This window comes from Drosophila innubila (genome assembly GCF_004354385.1).
Source record: "Drosophila innubila isolate TH190305 chromosome 3R unlocalized genomic scaffold, UK_Dinn_1.0 2_E_3R, whole genome shotgun sequence".
In the NCBI taxonomy this organism is placed as follows: domain Eukaryota; kingdom Metazoa; phylum Arthropoda; class Insecta; order Diptera; family Drosophilidae; genus Drosophila; species Drosophila innubila.
Genome location: NW_022995380.1, coordinates 12,561,386 through 12,576,062, shown reverse-complemented (window position 1 = coordinate 12,576,062; position 14,677 = coordinate 12,561,386). Strand labels below are relative to the sequence as shown.

The following is a 14,677-nucleotide window of genomic DNA, read 5'->3' as shown; positions in this document are numbered from 1 at the left end:
GTTTCAAAATCTGTTTTATCGGTTTCTTGAACCTTTCGCTGTTTATATGCATGCAAAACTGGTTGTCTCTTGCATATTTAATGCCCTTCCTTTTTTTTTTTCTTTTGGCTTCTCTTGTCCAATACCAAATGATGTAATATTTGTATCTTATACACAACATTTAGATTGCAGTCACTGCCAACCATTTCTCATTTCCGTTGTGCAAAATAAATGTCTTTATTTTGGTGCGTTAATGCCGTTTATGTCTTTGGCGCGTGTGAATTGTATTTGGGCTGTTTTATATAGGTCAGATTCAAATTACCAAATGCTGTTGCTTCCTCCGACTTGCTCTATTATTGTAGCGAAACAGAAAAAGCGGCATATGCGGGCTAAGACGGTTTTAAGAGATGACCAAATTAAGATTTACATTTTTGTCAGAAGCTTGCAATGTAACAGCTTAACATTGGCATATGCTGTTAAACCGACTAGTTAAATTAAACATCACATCATTTGGCATGCTAATGTTAATTTAAGAGTTGTTCACAGTTGTTCATTTAATTTTTCAAATTGAAAATGTAAAGTTTGTTGAACTTTAACTGTTTGTAAAATTAGACAAAGCGAATTAATTGGCAACGCCTGAGACTTTTTATTTCCACAAATCAATTGCACAAAACCCAATGCTAACAGTAGTTTCTACAGAATAACAGTGCCAATTTAAAGCTAAGCAAATCTGTTAAAATAAAAAAAAAACATTGTTAAGCGCATTTAATTTACTTAAGAGTATATTTCTATGTACATACATGTGTGAATAATAATTACTGTCACAACTTGTATACCCTTTTTTCATTATATTGACTAAAAGGGTGCAATAACAGTTGGTGCAACCAGTGCACTGCTTGCCGGTCTTTCGAATTTGCAATGCAAGCAGTTTGTATGCTGAGTAGATCGAAAAGCAGGGTACCTCCAAGTTGCATACACTAAATAGTCTATTTAATTGTATAACTTTTTTTATTTTTGGGGAGTACAAAATTCAATAACCTCGCCTGGTTTTTGCCGGCATGCGAAGTTGTTGCTTTGGCTGATGATGTGATGATGTCAGCAACTGCAAAAAACCATACGCAAGTATGTACACAATACAAATGTATAAACAATTGCTAGAAATCCATAACAGGGAAAACAGACGCATCGCGGAGCTCATTGGAAATCCATTTGTTTATGATATTATTGCAAAGTAATTTAAATGGTTATTTATTTGTTTAATCAATTTAGTTTCTATTGCCATCTCACTTATCGCTTTGTGCACAAGTGCGTGGTGCTTTATTGATAATTAACTGTGTCTGAGCTTTCGTTTTCCATCCGCTGCATATACAAAGTAATAAAGCACAGACTCGATTTCCAACGCATTAATTAAATACGGCGTTTGACTTGTATGTTTGTGTGTGTGTTTGTTTCGTTGACTATCTCTTTAGCATCTCTCACTTTAATAACCTTTTGACACACAAAAATTGAAACGCTTTAGCGCATTTGATATCAATTCCTGCAAAAGCTTCCCTCTTACACGCACTCTTGCACTCTCTCTCTCTCTCTCTCTCACACACACTGTCTCTCTTTCGCTTGTACAGTCTCTTTGAATGTTACGTGTTGTTGTTGTGTGATTTTAGAGATACCGTTTACTACATGTGGCTGGATACAATAGCCACTATTAAAACGAAGTCAACTCCAGCTCGTCAACCGTCTCCATCTCCAACTTCGTCTTCGCCTCCGTCCGTTTGCCGTTGCCTTCTACCACTTTCATTTCGTTTTCACTGCGCATTAAAGACGCTCGAGCAGCTTTAATTACTCAAAAAATAGCAGAAGCAGACACAACATATGTATGTATATACAGTTAGTCAAGAAAGTGTTGTGACAAAATCAAAAACTTAAACAATTTCACTTGCAAAAAATATATATAATCTTAACTTAAGTTTATTTTGTTTCATATTTTAATATTTCTCTCTATATTTCTACTAAAATAAAAGAACAATATTTAAAAAAAAAAAAAAACATATTTGTGAATTTTTATTTTCTCTAAACACTTTCTTGACCAACTGTATGTATGTATATAAGACACCGGCAGAAAGCAACAACAAAAACATAACAAAAACAATAACAGTGAGTGCATGGCACACGTTATGTGTCGAATTGGCGTAGAAAGCTCAAGAAGTTCGTGTGACGTAGAAAATTGCGTGGAAAATGTTGTCACTTAATTCAGGCAACTCAACACTAACAGTTCTTCAAGCAGCCATTTAGTCATTCACTCAGTCAAAACTATGCCAGACATGTTTAATGGTTTCATACCGTAGAGCCACTCTATGCGACTACAGAAATTAAGATAAAGAGTTCAAGCTAAAAATATCGGTCTTCAGATCGATTTGCCAACGATTAGTCATTACACTATTGTAGTTCTTTAGAAATATTTATACTCCGATATCGATATCACTCTTCTTATTTCTCACAAAGTGGTCTAAATATAAAATCAGCTGTGCTTGCAAAATTTTAATATTAACAATCAATTTCATAACTTCCTATACACAAGTCCTTGATATGAATCACAGTTCTCTTTGTTCGCTCAACTGATAATACATATGGGTTTTATTGATTCAGATGAAAACGAAAACCACAAAACAATAATCATAATTCAAGTGAGTGTGGAATTGATTTGGTTCTTTAATTTGTATATCAAAAGTATCTTATACACTTACAGATAGTATTATAATTGATACATTTCTGACTTGATAAGCAAAATAATGATAGTCCAATACATTAAATATTCTTATATTCATAATGGAAACAAATTAAAAAGGGAATTGACACTTCGGCATATGAAAGTTAATAGTTTCTTCTGGGTTTCTTCATTTTTTGTCATACTTTGTACAATCTTTCTTTTGTCTACGCTTTATGTCTTTCTTTCGATTTAAATTACACAAAAGTGCCAATTAATTGTTGCTTTTATTTCAAAGCCTCTTCCATCTTCCCCGAGGCAACGGAGGCATAAAAAAATACTTGTCTATAATTTTGTATTGTGTTCTGGTTTTTTGCTTTTTGTTTGTTGCGCGCTCAGTGGTCGAAAGCTCCATCAATTCGAAGTTTTGAGGTGTTTGGAACGTGTAACCATGTGAAAAGATGGCAGGAAACAAGTAGAGCAGAGAATGAACAAGATCAAAAATAGTTTGGATGATGGGGTCGGTCTAGTCTGTTGTAGTCGGTTTAAACTTGGACTAATGGCAAACAAAATATTTTATTTTATTCTCGTTTCTTGCAGGCCAAGAAGCGTGCGATCCACGCTGAAAAGACTTCAATCTGGCCGAAAACGGTTGTTTGAATCCCATCAGCAGAACCGGAAACACGGCCACCATTTGTAACAATCCACGTAATAAGACTGAAAGGCCACTGCCCGGGAAGATAGTACAGAAAATGGCATCCACTGGCGAAATTTGGCTGCAGTGGTTCTCATGTTGTTTTCAACAACAACGATCCCCATCCCGACGACCACATCAACGCCTGCGCATCGATCGATCAATGATCGGCAATCCCACAAACTTTGTACACACCGGACACATTGGATCCGCCGATGTGGAGCTGTCCGCCAACCGGCTCAATGCGATCTCAACCCAAATGCAGAGCAAGGGCGGCTACGAAACAAACTCGATACACTCGCTACATGTAAGTCAACTGATGAATGTGGAGAAACTGGGTGACGATGAGGGTGAGGGGTAGAGAATACAGTCTGAATAAATCATTTACGAGTATCTTTAAAGTAAAAAGTATCTTTGACAATTTGGAAATTATTATAGTCGTACAGCATATTTATTTATTTACACATTACACTTAATTGTTTTACTTAAGAAAGTTAATGGTAAACAGTATAGAAAATTTTAAATTTAAAACTGAATAGTTTTAATAAGTTCTGTAGCAAAAATTGGCGACAACCCTCAAGAAACCCCTTATTATTTGATTGATATTAAAGGGTAACTGTAAGTCGACTAATCGTGATGTAGAACGTTAATGTGCGAATCACGATATTTGCAATTTGAAGCGTTTGGGGGCATTTAGCACCTACGACAGCTTGGCAAGGTGACGATCAATAATCATATTGGTGGTTTCGGTGTTTTGATCAAAGCAACCAAGCAACCAACTCAAGGTAATTCAAGTACTTAAGTTAATAAAACTCTAATTAAATAAATAGTTGTAACTCTCTTAGGGAATATTACTAGATATGTATGTATGTAGTAAAATCATATTGACTGCGACTGAGACAGTTCAATGCACTTTCAACAGACAATCAGGTGATATGTGCGATAGATCCACACCCAAGAAAAAGTTTCAATTAAATTTGTCAGAGAATACTCGAGCACTTTCATGCTATGCAACCATTTACTTGGGTTTGGGTCCCCAGTGCTGATAACATCTGGCAACCCCGCGCCAGGTTCTTTCCCCTTCCCGTCTCAGCTCTTTTATTTTCAAGTAGTAAACAATATGAGGTGCCCAGCCCCAGTTTTTAGTTGTGGCCACGGTCTAGTAAGTCGCTTAAACTGCTGACAACAACAACAAAAACCAACAACTAAAGCTCTATATAAATATATATGTATACTATGCTAAAACTTACATTATGATTATCTTTTTATTTTTCAGGCCTGCTGATGAAGGAACTTTACAACATGGCTACTAAGTGCATTTTGTGCAATTTTCTGAAACAAAAACGAAACAAGAAACCTACAACAACATCATCAACAACAATAACAAAATTTATAATTCTTTGTTAAACGCAAGCAGCGTGTTATCAGGCGGCGAGGGTGACTAACAGAGAAAGAAAATATCAGACATTGGGTGGTGGAAGGTGGGAAGTGCGAGGTGGATGGATTGTAGGTTCTGACACTGCAGCAGCAGCAGCAGCATAAATGGGTTCCACACACCACAAACAGCAACTGTGGAATAAGAGTAATTTAAACGGACAATGGACTCCATTTGAGTGTGTGTGTGTGTGTATGTGTGTGGGTATATCTACATGTGTGCATTGGATGACCAGCTACTAATCGTAGGAATTTAAAATATGGATTTGGCCTTTACAAGATTTGTGTAGACGAGCTACAGATGCGTTTGTGAGTATTATATAGATGAAAAATCGCAAAAGATAGCTGCAGATCGTCATATAGAGAGACAGTTGGGGGGGTCAGCCCTGTACTTAATGCCAAAACCAGGGCATGCAATCAGTTAACATATATTATACCGATGTTAAACCCGTATCGAGCATTCTTGATTGCATGCAATATAAAATAATTTTAAATAATTATTATTTCAGAGAACAGAACTGCCTTATTTTATATATTGCGATTTCTCGTGCGCACACACACACACACAACTAGATGATTCAAATCAGATGATATACTAAATAATTACTACTTAATATGTATTTATATATTTATACACATACATTTATGTAAGTCAACCAGTTGTGTGTACTCTTAACTAGCAAAGCAATTTTACAGAGCTGATTTAGCATTTATATAATGTTATTTAACTATTGACAAAAAACTGTCGCACAATCATTTTTTCAACAAAAAATAATAATAATAATTAAAAACAGTAAAAATTAATAATTGATTGACAACTGATTTTTTATATGCATATATTTACATACATATATTCAAAGAAAACCCAAAACGAATATATATATAAAAGAATGAAAGAAAAATGCAAACAAGTAGAAAGCGACAATGCAAATGTAGAACGTGTACCTTTGTAGACTCCCTTAGAAAACCTGTAAACTGGAGAATCTTTAAAAATTCAGATGTAGATATTTAACTAAGGATATGAATAATATACCAAATGCAAATGAAACTTATAATAACATCTGCATTAGGTTAAATGCGATAACGTTGAACGCAGATTAGACTAATTGTATAAAACTAAAATATTTAAGCAATAATTTATGGAAATATATATTTAAAAAGAAACAAAATTCAACAGTGTTTGCTTTATATTTAAAATGGATCCTCATTTATTAAAATTAATAAATGTTAAGACAGATCCTTAGAATCTTTGTCATCTAGGCAGCATGATAACTACCATCATATTCTTCAGTTAACGAACATACTCCAAATTTTTGGAGGTTGAAGCCTTTTTTTATACACAATGTAATGATTCCATAATGCAGTTTCTTATATTTGGTTCAATTTCGAAACATTTTAAGATTTTAAGATGTTTTATAATAAATATGACATAGAGATAAACAGACCTAGGACAAAAAAAAATTTTTTTGATCGAATTTAAAAATATTTTTATGCAGAATGTATTCAGAGGCCAAATCGTGATCAAAATGACATTTAACTTGAAAATCTATTCAGTTTTGATCAAGTTATGACAGTTGAAAGTTGGTCTACTCTTTGACCTAGAAACTTTACCACAACCGTACTGGTACAAACGTTTCGGTAATCGGTTCTTGACAGATAATTTCCTGGTTTTATCCTATTTATTGATACTAAATATCTCATTACAATGCGCAGTTTAAACAATTTACACATGTAAAATTTAACATTTATTTGATTACATAAGCTAATCATCATTGTCACTGCCGCTGCCACTGCCACTGCCGCTGCCAGAGCCACTTCCACTGCCACTGGCGGATTTGCTGCCGCTTTTGTGACTATCGTTGTCGCTGCCACTTGCGGCGCCACCAGCTCCTCCGCTTTTGCCACTGCCAGCATCAGATTCGCTGTCCGAGTCCCTCAGAGCTTTGCTTGCCTTGGCCTTGTTCACCTTTTTGCTGCGACGCGCCTCAAAATCGGATCCCTCATCGTCATCAGACGAGTAAATGGTTGAGGCTTTTTGCTCTGACTGGCCACCGGCGGATCCCTTCTTATATCGATTCTTGATAGCGCTAAGACTAATGGCATTCTCGTCGTCGCTGCCATCGTCATGCTGATAGGATGAATTGCCGCCACCGATGAGCGGTTCACCGGCACCAGCCTTTTTCTTTTTCGGCTGTGCCTTGTGCTGTGTGCGCATGGCCAGGCGGAGCTTAGCCTCTTCCTCCTTGAGCTGGGAGTAGCGATCTGTGGTGGGATCCTTGCCCACCTGTGTAAGTATCTTAATGCCACTCGTTTTGCTCGATCGATCAGCCAGCGACATGGTAATCTTCTTGTGGGTGAACGACTCTGTCGAATGCGGTCGGAAGGTGAGCTTAGTACGGAATACCGACTGTCCCTGGAGACCTGTGCCTTGTCGGATAAACAAATGGTTGTGATCACCCACCAGTGGCTGGCGGTAGGCATCGAAGATTTCGTTTCCCAGATGCAGACTCATGCTGCCATCGGACCAGCGGACGAATCGAGCATTCGACTCGCGGACCATATCGCCCTTGTTATTCATGTACTCGCGCCAGCGGATCGTGTTGCTCACTTTGAGCTTGATGCGCTGTCGTCCTTCTTCATCCATGGTCTCTTCCTCGTCGATTTCATCCTCGTAGGTTTCCGGATCAAACGGATGCGTGACAACGGACAAAAAGTTGGGTAACTTTATGAAATGTTGCTCTTTGCCAAGATCTGCAGATATTCGCGGAATTTCGACTTCGATTCGGGTCTCGGGCAACGGCTCTGGTTCATCCTCCTTAGCTGTAGCCTGTGTCTGTCGCGGCTCTGCGTCGCGGGAGCGGGATCGACTCCGGGACCGGCTTACGGAACGACTGCGTGAACGCGACTTGCTCTGGCTGCGACTGCGCGAGCGGCCGGCACTACCAGCAGGAGATTTGGCTGCCTGTTGCGCTGTCTCCTCATCGTCACTGATGTCGTCCGCATCGCCAAAGATATCCGAAGCAGCAGGTGCTTTCTTAGGCTGCAATTAATCACAAAATGTTAAAGGTAACCAAATAAGAATTCACTATAGATTGCCTACCGATGCATCCTCATCGCTGTCCGAGTCGATAAGGCGCGCCTTCTTGGCTTTTGTGGGCGTGGCTGCATCGCTATCACTGCCGCTCTTACGTTTCTCGGTGTCCGAGGCGCTTTGCCGGCGCTGCTTTTTCTTGGGCACGCCAATGTCACTGCCAGACCCTGAGGCTGACCCGCTCCGGCTACGCGATGTGCGTCCAGAGCGGGGAGTGCCTGACTTTGACCGAGACCGGGATCGGGAAGTGCGACTACCGCTGCGACTGCGACTACGGCTCTTGCTTTTAGAATTAGCACGCTGATCATCAATTTGTAAATTAGGTGAATTGGATCGGGACTCTTCCCTCCCACTATGGGATTGGGATCGTTCGCTATGGGAACGGGAATGAGCGCTCTGTGCAGAGCCAGAACGCCGGCTATGTGCTGATCCAGAGCGGGAGCGGGACCGAGACCGCCGACTGGCAGCTGAACCAGAACGAGCACTATGCGGCGAACCAGAGCCAGAACGTGATCGAGAGGATCTGGAGCCAGAGCGTGAACGATCGCTGCCGCTGCCGGACTTGCGACTGTGTGGGGATCTGCAAGGGTTTAATCATGTTTTACATCAATTACTCAGCAGCTTATCTAAAGTGCAATGATTTAATTAAAAACCTACCTTGGCGCGCTGCCTTGCGGTGTGACGCTGCGACTGCGGCTGCCACTGCGACTGGAACCGGACGCAGAACCTGAAAGATGCTTTTAGGTACAGCTGCCACAGAAGTCAGTTATGCACTTACCACCACTGTCGTCATCTGAATTTAGGTCGCCCATATTATTTGAATATTTTATTGCGAATCAAGAAAATGCCAATGCCACAATGCAATTGACAGATTGGCGGCTCAGACACGTGCAAACCAAATTGATAACTGCTATATTATGCGGAGCTATGTGAAATTTAATTAAATATTCAATAAGCCCGGATTATTATTTTTGACCTATAAATATATACAAGTATATTTTTAATAATTTATTATTTTTACAACCGTAGTATTCAGAGCTGCCAACTATTTAAAGGAAACATTAGCTGCCAACTTGTTTCAATAGTCTTGCCGCAACGAAATACGGGCTGACAGCCCATTTGCAGACTGTGATTATTTTTCAATTTTGGATTTAGTTCAATTAACAACTAGTTCCCTGCGTTCATATAAAATGTTCACCTTTATTTTATCACATTTAAAATAAATTTTTTTTATTAAATTGCTAATTTTTTGCCAAATTATTACTAGAAACTAAAAATATTTAAATTACGCGCCGTTTGCAGATTTTTATCATTTCTTCATTGACGTGCCTTGCACTCCTAAAATTTTCAAGGCAACCCTGGTGCTTGTGTAAACGCTACTATCGGCTACATCGATAACATTTCCAGCATCGATAGCCATCATCCGTCTCCGTCTTTTGTGTATTTGTATTCGTATGTGACGAGCCACAAAAGTTTTTTGCGGAACATTTTTTGTGTACATTTTAAGCGTTTGTCGAGCGCTCAAAAATTATTTATTGCATTGCAATTGTAAATTATAGGCATTTGCCTGTGTTTAATTAAAGTGCGGTGGATTGTGCGCGGCGTAAAAGGTGCATAAATCGCAAAGCGAATTTACCCCAAATTCGCGTTCGGGTGAAATTTCAATGAACTGAGAAAACAAAGACAGAGACACACACAGTTGAAGCAGAGCAAGAAGAAGCAGTGGCAACAGCGCAATAGCAAGCAATTATTTACTTACAAAAAAAAACCAACATATTATACATAAGAGAAGGCAAAACAATACAAATAACCCAAAACGTTTCGAAATAAAATCATAACGCTTTCACTCTGTATAAAGTTTTTGCATTGGCCGCCATAGTAGCAGACCAAAATTGTGTAGTCGCCGCTTTTCTGCAAAGGCAAAAGGAAGGCATATAAAAAAAACCTTCGGTACTCCTTCTTTCGGGCAGGCACGACGAAGTAAAGTTCACCAATACAGACAGCGCGTGTATGCATAATACATACATACATACGTGTATATATATACATATATACGCAATATATTTAGGGACGATACGGCGCGGAAAAATACCAACTAACCTCTCCGCCACTCCGCACGTTTCGGCTACACTTTGCGCATCATCTATCGACGGCGTCGTCGGCGGCGTGGGTGTATGTGAATGTGATAGTGTGTAAGCGAATCCGTGTACATGTACATGTATCCTGAATGTGCCGTTGCATGAGTGCCATTTATTCGTAACTGTAATACATTTGGCTGCCCAAATCAAGTGATCAAGTGAATCAAAGCATTCAAATTAACGAGATTACGGACCTCAGTTGGCGCAGCAGCTGACAAAACGCAGCAAGACGGCGCTAGGACGACGGCAGCGTCAGTGTCAGCAACCAAAACGTCCCAGTCGCTTTGGAATGTTAAATGCGGTGAAAACAAAACATTCAGTGTATGTTGTTGTTGGTAGCAGCAATAGTCGGCAAACAGTAGCATTAACAGTGGAAGAAGCAGCAGTATCATCTAACGTTCATTTAGGTAAGCATTATTTGTAAGGCGCTTGTCTTTATTTTATTTTTCATCGAGTTGCTGTAGCTGTAGTTGCTTTTGTTAAAGCTCTTTTTTCAAGGCTAGCCCTGAATGCTAATTGGCCAAAGTTTAATTCGCAGCAGTTTGTTGTAAATGAAAACAGTGCTGTAAAACGCATGCTGGTCAGCTGATGAAGTTACACACAACGAACGATCACCATCGACGCAGCAGCGTGCTGCAAATCAATTAGGCAAAAAGATCATACAAATTGGAGAGTGTACAAAAGTTGCTCTAGACACAAAACAGACAAAAGATAATCAAAATGGCAGAGACAAGTGCGTAGACCTGAGAGCTACCTGCAGATCAGTAGCAACAGCAACAACAACAAACGAGCAGCACCCACTAATACAGCAGCATTCAGCATTGGCCAGTCTTTGTTGCTTTTGTATGTGTCTTCTTTTCTTTCATTCTTCGCCGCACTTAAATTAGTGTGTACACACACACACCACACATTGTTCAATATTAATCAGAGAGCAGGCAAGTGTACAGCGTATCCTTTTTCATTTGCCTTGTCTTCCGTTCTGCCAGATTCAATGATGCCGCATCCTGCGACTTGTCTTTCTGGTTTTTAACCACATAAATAAACTTGTATACATATGCATACATACATACATGCATATGTACTTATGTATGAAGACTGATTCGTCTGCTCGTACATTTTCGTGCTTCTTTTTTGTTGACAGCTGATGATTGCGCGGCCATTAAATCGAAAACAGTGTTGCAAAGTTCATGCGATGTTGTTTACCTGCGTTTTAATTGCTCGATTCATTATCGCCCAATTTTATTAATAGCTGTAACAGCTAAACATCTTTATTACGTCTGAACGAATGCACCGTTACGTAAATTTCCAGTGACCTTGGTTTTATCGAAACCGCAAATTAATATTAAAAAAATATTACAATAAAAATTGTTATCTGCGACAGACAGAAAATGAACAGCCCCATTTGTCTTGTTTATATTAATTTATTTATAAACATATGTTTGTGTTTTTAATCGCGCGACAATAATTATCTATTTGCATCCAGTATGTTATCAAATGCGCGCTCAGGTTTCGGTTAACTCTCCTTGGATCTAAAATGAGTCATTGTCATAGCACCACCTTTTGACAAGTTACTAAAATTTACCCACCCCAACGATAAACAATAGCCGGCCTCGTATTTTGTTGCTGTTGTTGTTGTTGGCCAATTTGGCGAGTCGTTTCATGAGCGCGCCAAAATAAACATCACAGTGTTTTTCGATATTTGTATATATCGATCAAACGATTAATATCATTGAGCTTGTATTGAGGGGTAGCTTTAAAATCGATAACATTCTAATCGTCTCTAATCAAATGCAATCAACTAAAATATAAACAACACACACGCACACATGTTTTATATTCTAACGATTCTGTTTTCTTTCTCTCTTTTTGTTTTTGTTCTTCCAATCTAGATTATGGCGAATTTAAATTTTCAACAACCGCCGAGAAGCATAGCAAACGCAGCTTTAACGGGCCGAACAACAGGCGGCTTTGGTGGTAGCTCCATGTCAGGTCATGTAACACCCACGTCTGGCATGTTCCAAACCGGTAAGTTAATTAATAAATGGATCGATCTATTGGTGCATATTTCTGAAAATATTTAATGTTTTATCCTGCAACAGATTTCGCCACTGCTTATCCAGGCGCCACGAATTACGGGCAACAAACGCAACAGCCGCAACAGTTATCGCCAAATCGCAATGCGCAGTTATCGGTTGGCGGTCCTGCCTTATCGAGTGGCAATCGAACCGCGAATCTATTTGGCCAGCGGCCGTTTGTGGAGCGTCGTGCCATGCAGGGTCTGGGCAGCGGGCCCATGGTGAGTACCATAAATCTATATGCATATTTACCATTTTTAACAAATTAATCTATCGCTTATGATTCTGCTTGCAGTCGAACATGGGCAACTTTATGCAGTCCGGTCGCGGCGGCTATGGGACAGGCGGCGGCGGTGGGGGTGGGCCCTTAAATAACTTTCATGTATTCGGTGGCGGCAGTGGGGCAGATTCATCAACGCCAGCGCTGCTCGATCCCACAGAGTTCCCATCACTGACGAATGCACGCGGTCAGAATGATCAGACACTGCCCCAATCGAATCCCCTCCAGCCGCCGGGCAGCAAACCCTACGGTAATTTCTTTACCTCTTGTGAGTTCAAAACAAAAATCCACTTTATTTATTATTAATTTATGTTGTGATATCCGACTTCTAACGATTATATTTGGCTGTAGTTTAATTTAAATACTAAATTGTGCTCAAGTATATTAATGTTTTGTTGGGTTGAATTTGTTTTTGGTGTTGGTGTAAGCTTTAACTATTGATGAGTATCATTTGACATAGGTCGAAATTTTAGACTCTAAAATGGCTTATACATGTATGGTGAAAAGTACAATATATAAATTATCCCTGTTTATAATTTGTTGTCATCACATTTATTTGCTTTATAACTGATTTGGAATTTGTGCTTCTTGCAGTCGGCATGGTGAAACAGCCAACGTCAGAGCAATCGGAGTTCACGATGTCTAATGAGGATTTTCCAGCGTTACCGGGCACCCAGAACTCAGATGGCACAACGAACGCGATAGGCACTAGCAGCGGTGGCATTGGCAGCGCTGCAAGCGGCGGTGGCGTCGGTGGCAGTGGCATTACAGAGAATAATCTGGATGGAACGGAAAAGGCGATGAATTCAATTGTGGTCAGCGGCGGTTCAGGCAACTCTGGAAACGTTGTGGGGGGTAATGGTCTCGGTGCCGTTGGTAGCGGTCTTGGCGGTGTTGTTGTTGGCGGTGGTGGCGGTGGCGGTGTCGGCAGCAGTGGCACTAGCGGTGTGGTCGGTGCGACGCATGTAGGATTAGTGGGCGCCGGCGGTGGTGGTGGTGTCAACAGTGTCACCGGTCAAAATGCAATGATGGGCGTTGGCGGTGGACTCGGCAGTGGCAGTGGCGGCGGATCAGGCGGCGACCATATGAACGATAATTCCAGCAATGATAAACTTTTGAAAAGCGGCGTACAAACATCGCCAGATGGTAAGATATACCTAAATGCTGTATATGGTTAGCCATATCTAATGTCACCATAACAACAATCATAGGCAAGGTCACAAACATACCAGCGAGCATGGTGAACAATCAGTTTGGCATGGTGGGTCTGCTGACGTTCATAAGAGCAGCTGAAACGGATCCCAATCTGGTAACGTTATCGCTGGGCACGGACTTGACGGGCCTAGGATTGAATCTGAATTCACAAGAGAGTTTGCATCCAACATTCGCTGGACCGTTCGTGGAACAGCCCTGCAGGTGAGCGAGTTGACAATGCCAAATCCCAATCCATGTCCTAATCTTCTAAATGTCTTTATCATTCAATCATTCAATCCACAGAGCACAAGACGTTGAGTACAACGTTCCACCCGAATATCTGATCAATTTTGCGATTAGAGATAAGCTCACAGCGCCCGCACTAAAAGTGCTGCAAGAAGATCTGCTCTTTTTCCTCTTCTACACGAATATTGGTGATAGAATGCAATTGATGGCAGCTGCTGAATTGTAAGATGCATTTGTTTTAATTTTCTGTTAATGATTTTTAATTTATATTTAATTTGCGCAGGCATAGTCGCGAGTGGCGGTATCATGTGGAGGAGAAAATTTGGATAACTCGAATTCCTGGCATTAATCAATATGAAAAAAATGGTACAAAAGAGCGTGGAACTTTCTATTACTTTGATGCGCAAAGTTGGAAACGTTTGTCCAAGGTTTTCCAAATAGATGCCGAGAAATTAGATAAATGTCCCAATGTAAGTGCGTTTATGAATGGAAAGTCTGTATAATAATAATAAAAACGAAAAAATTTAAAAAAAGCAAAACAAATTCATGTAAAAGTGTCTTTTATTAAATATTTATGTCAAGCGCTGATAATTATTGTTTGCTTCATTTAAAAAGTTTATGTTAAATCGGAAAGGGATTCGAATTTTACGACTTTGCGGTCTCTGTTAGATTTAACAGAGTGAACTTTAATGTAACAGCCATAAATGAACCACCAATGTAGCGCAAGCTGAACTAGTTCCGCATGCCAGCTGCTGAAGTTCCAAGTAGTTCCAATAGTTAACATTAATCGGAATCAAATGAGTACTTATGTCTAGTGCATTGAGCAATAGTTTTGCAATAAACTA

General features: G+C 39.8%; 3 protein-coding genes across 5 annotated transcripts; 2 read left to right on the top strand and 1 right to left on the bottom strand.

Moving 5' to 3' along the window:
• The first annotated feature begins 3,284 nt into the window (after positions 1-3,284).
• On the top strand, positions 3,285-5,291 carry LOC117790631 (CDC42 small effector protein homolog). Its single transcript, XM_034630127.1, has 2 exons — positions 3,285-3,681; positions 4,651-5,291. Exons 1-2 carry the CDS (start codon positions 3,433-3,435, stop codon positions 4,657-4,659), a joined length of 258 nt encoding a protein of 85 aa, XP_034486018.1. The 5' UTR covers positions 3,285-3,432; the 3' UTR covers positions 4,660-5,291.
• A 1,177-nt stretch (positions 5,292-6,468) lies between these two features.
• On the bottom strand, positions 6,469-8,870 carry LOC117791918 (another transcription unit protein). The gene is made up of 4 exons (XM_034631853.1): positions 8,678-8,870; positions 8,557-8,626; positions 7,909-8,479; positions 6,469-7,848 (listed from the first exon to the last, which is right to left on the bottom strand). Exons 1-4 carry the CDS (start codon positions 8,709-8,711, stop codon positions 6,571-6,573), a joined length of 1,953 nt encoding a protein of 650 aa, XP_034487744.1. The 5' UTR covers positions 8,712-8,870; the 3' UTR covers positions 6,469-6,570.
• A 458-nt stretch (positions 8,871-9,328) lies between these two features.
• Positions 9,329-14,375, top strand: LOC117793037 (regulator of gene activity). 3 transcript variants are annotated; one of them, XM_034633405.1, is made up of 8 exons: positions 9,329-10,444; positions 11,927-12,062; positions 12,137-12,333; positions 12,408-12,660; positions 12,987-13,538; positions 13,604-13,808; positions 13,890-14,054; positions 14,116-14,335. In XM_034633405.1, exons 2-8 carry the CDS (start codon positions 11,930-11,932, stop codon positions 14,333-14,335), a joined length of 1,725 nt encoding a protein of 574 aa, XP_034489296.1. In that variant the 5' UTR covers positions 9,329-10,444; positions 11,927-11,929. The 3 variants fall into 3 exon arrangements, with proteins under 3 accessions (XP_034489296.1, XP_034489298.1, XP_034489299.1); XM_034633407.1 differs by lacking the exon at positions 9,329-10,444 and having other exon boundaries at positions 11,930-12,062; positions 14,116-14,375; XM_034633408.1 differs by lacking the exon at positions 9,329-10,444 and having other exon boundaries at positions 11,930-12,062; positions 12,408-12,642.
• The last annotated feature ends 302 nt before the right edge of the window (positions 14,376-14,677 follow it).

Excerpts from the sequence above, each read along its gene's own strand:
- LOC117790631 (XM_034630127.1), top strand. The coding sequence starts at position 3,433 with ATGGCATCCACTGGCGAAATTTGGCTGCAGTGGTTCTCATGTTGTTTT.
- LOC117791918 (XM_034631853.1), bottom strand. The coding sequence starts at position 8,711 with ATGGGCGACCTAAATTCAGATGACGACAGTGGTG. Across the intron at positions 8,627-8,677 it reads TTCAGATGACGACAGTGGTG|GTTCTGCGTCCGGTTCCAGT; the intron begins GTAAGTGCATAA and ends AGCATCTTTCAG. Across the intron at positions 8,480-8,556 it reads CCGCAAGGCAGCGCGCCAAG|ATCCCCACACAGTCGCAAGT; the intron begins GTAGGTTTTTAA and ends AAACCCTTGCAG.
- LOC117793037 (XM_034633407.1), top strand. The coding sequence starts at position 11,930 with ATGGCGAATTTAAATTTTCAACAACCGCCGAGAAGCATAGCAAACGCA. Across the intron at positions 12,063-12,136 it reads GTCTGGCATGTTCCAAACCG|ATTTCGCCACTGCTTATCCA; the intron begins GTAAGTTAATTA and ends ATCCTGCAACAG. Across the intron at positions 13,809-13,889 it reads TTCGTGGAACAGCCCTGCAG|AGCACAAGACGTTGAGTACA; the intron begins GTGAGCGAGTTG and ends TTCAATCCACAG.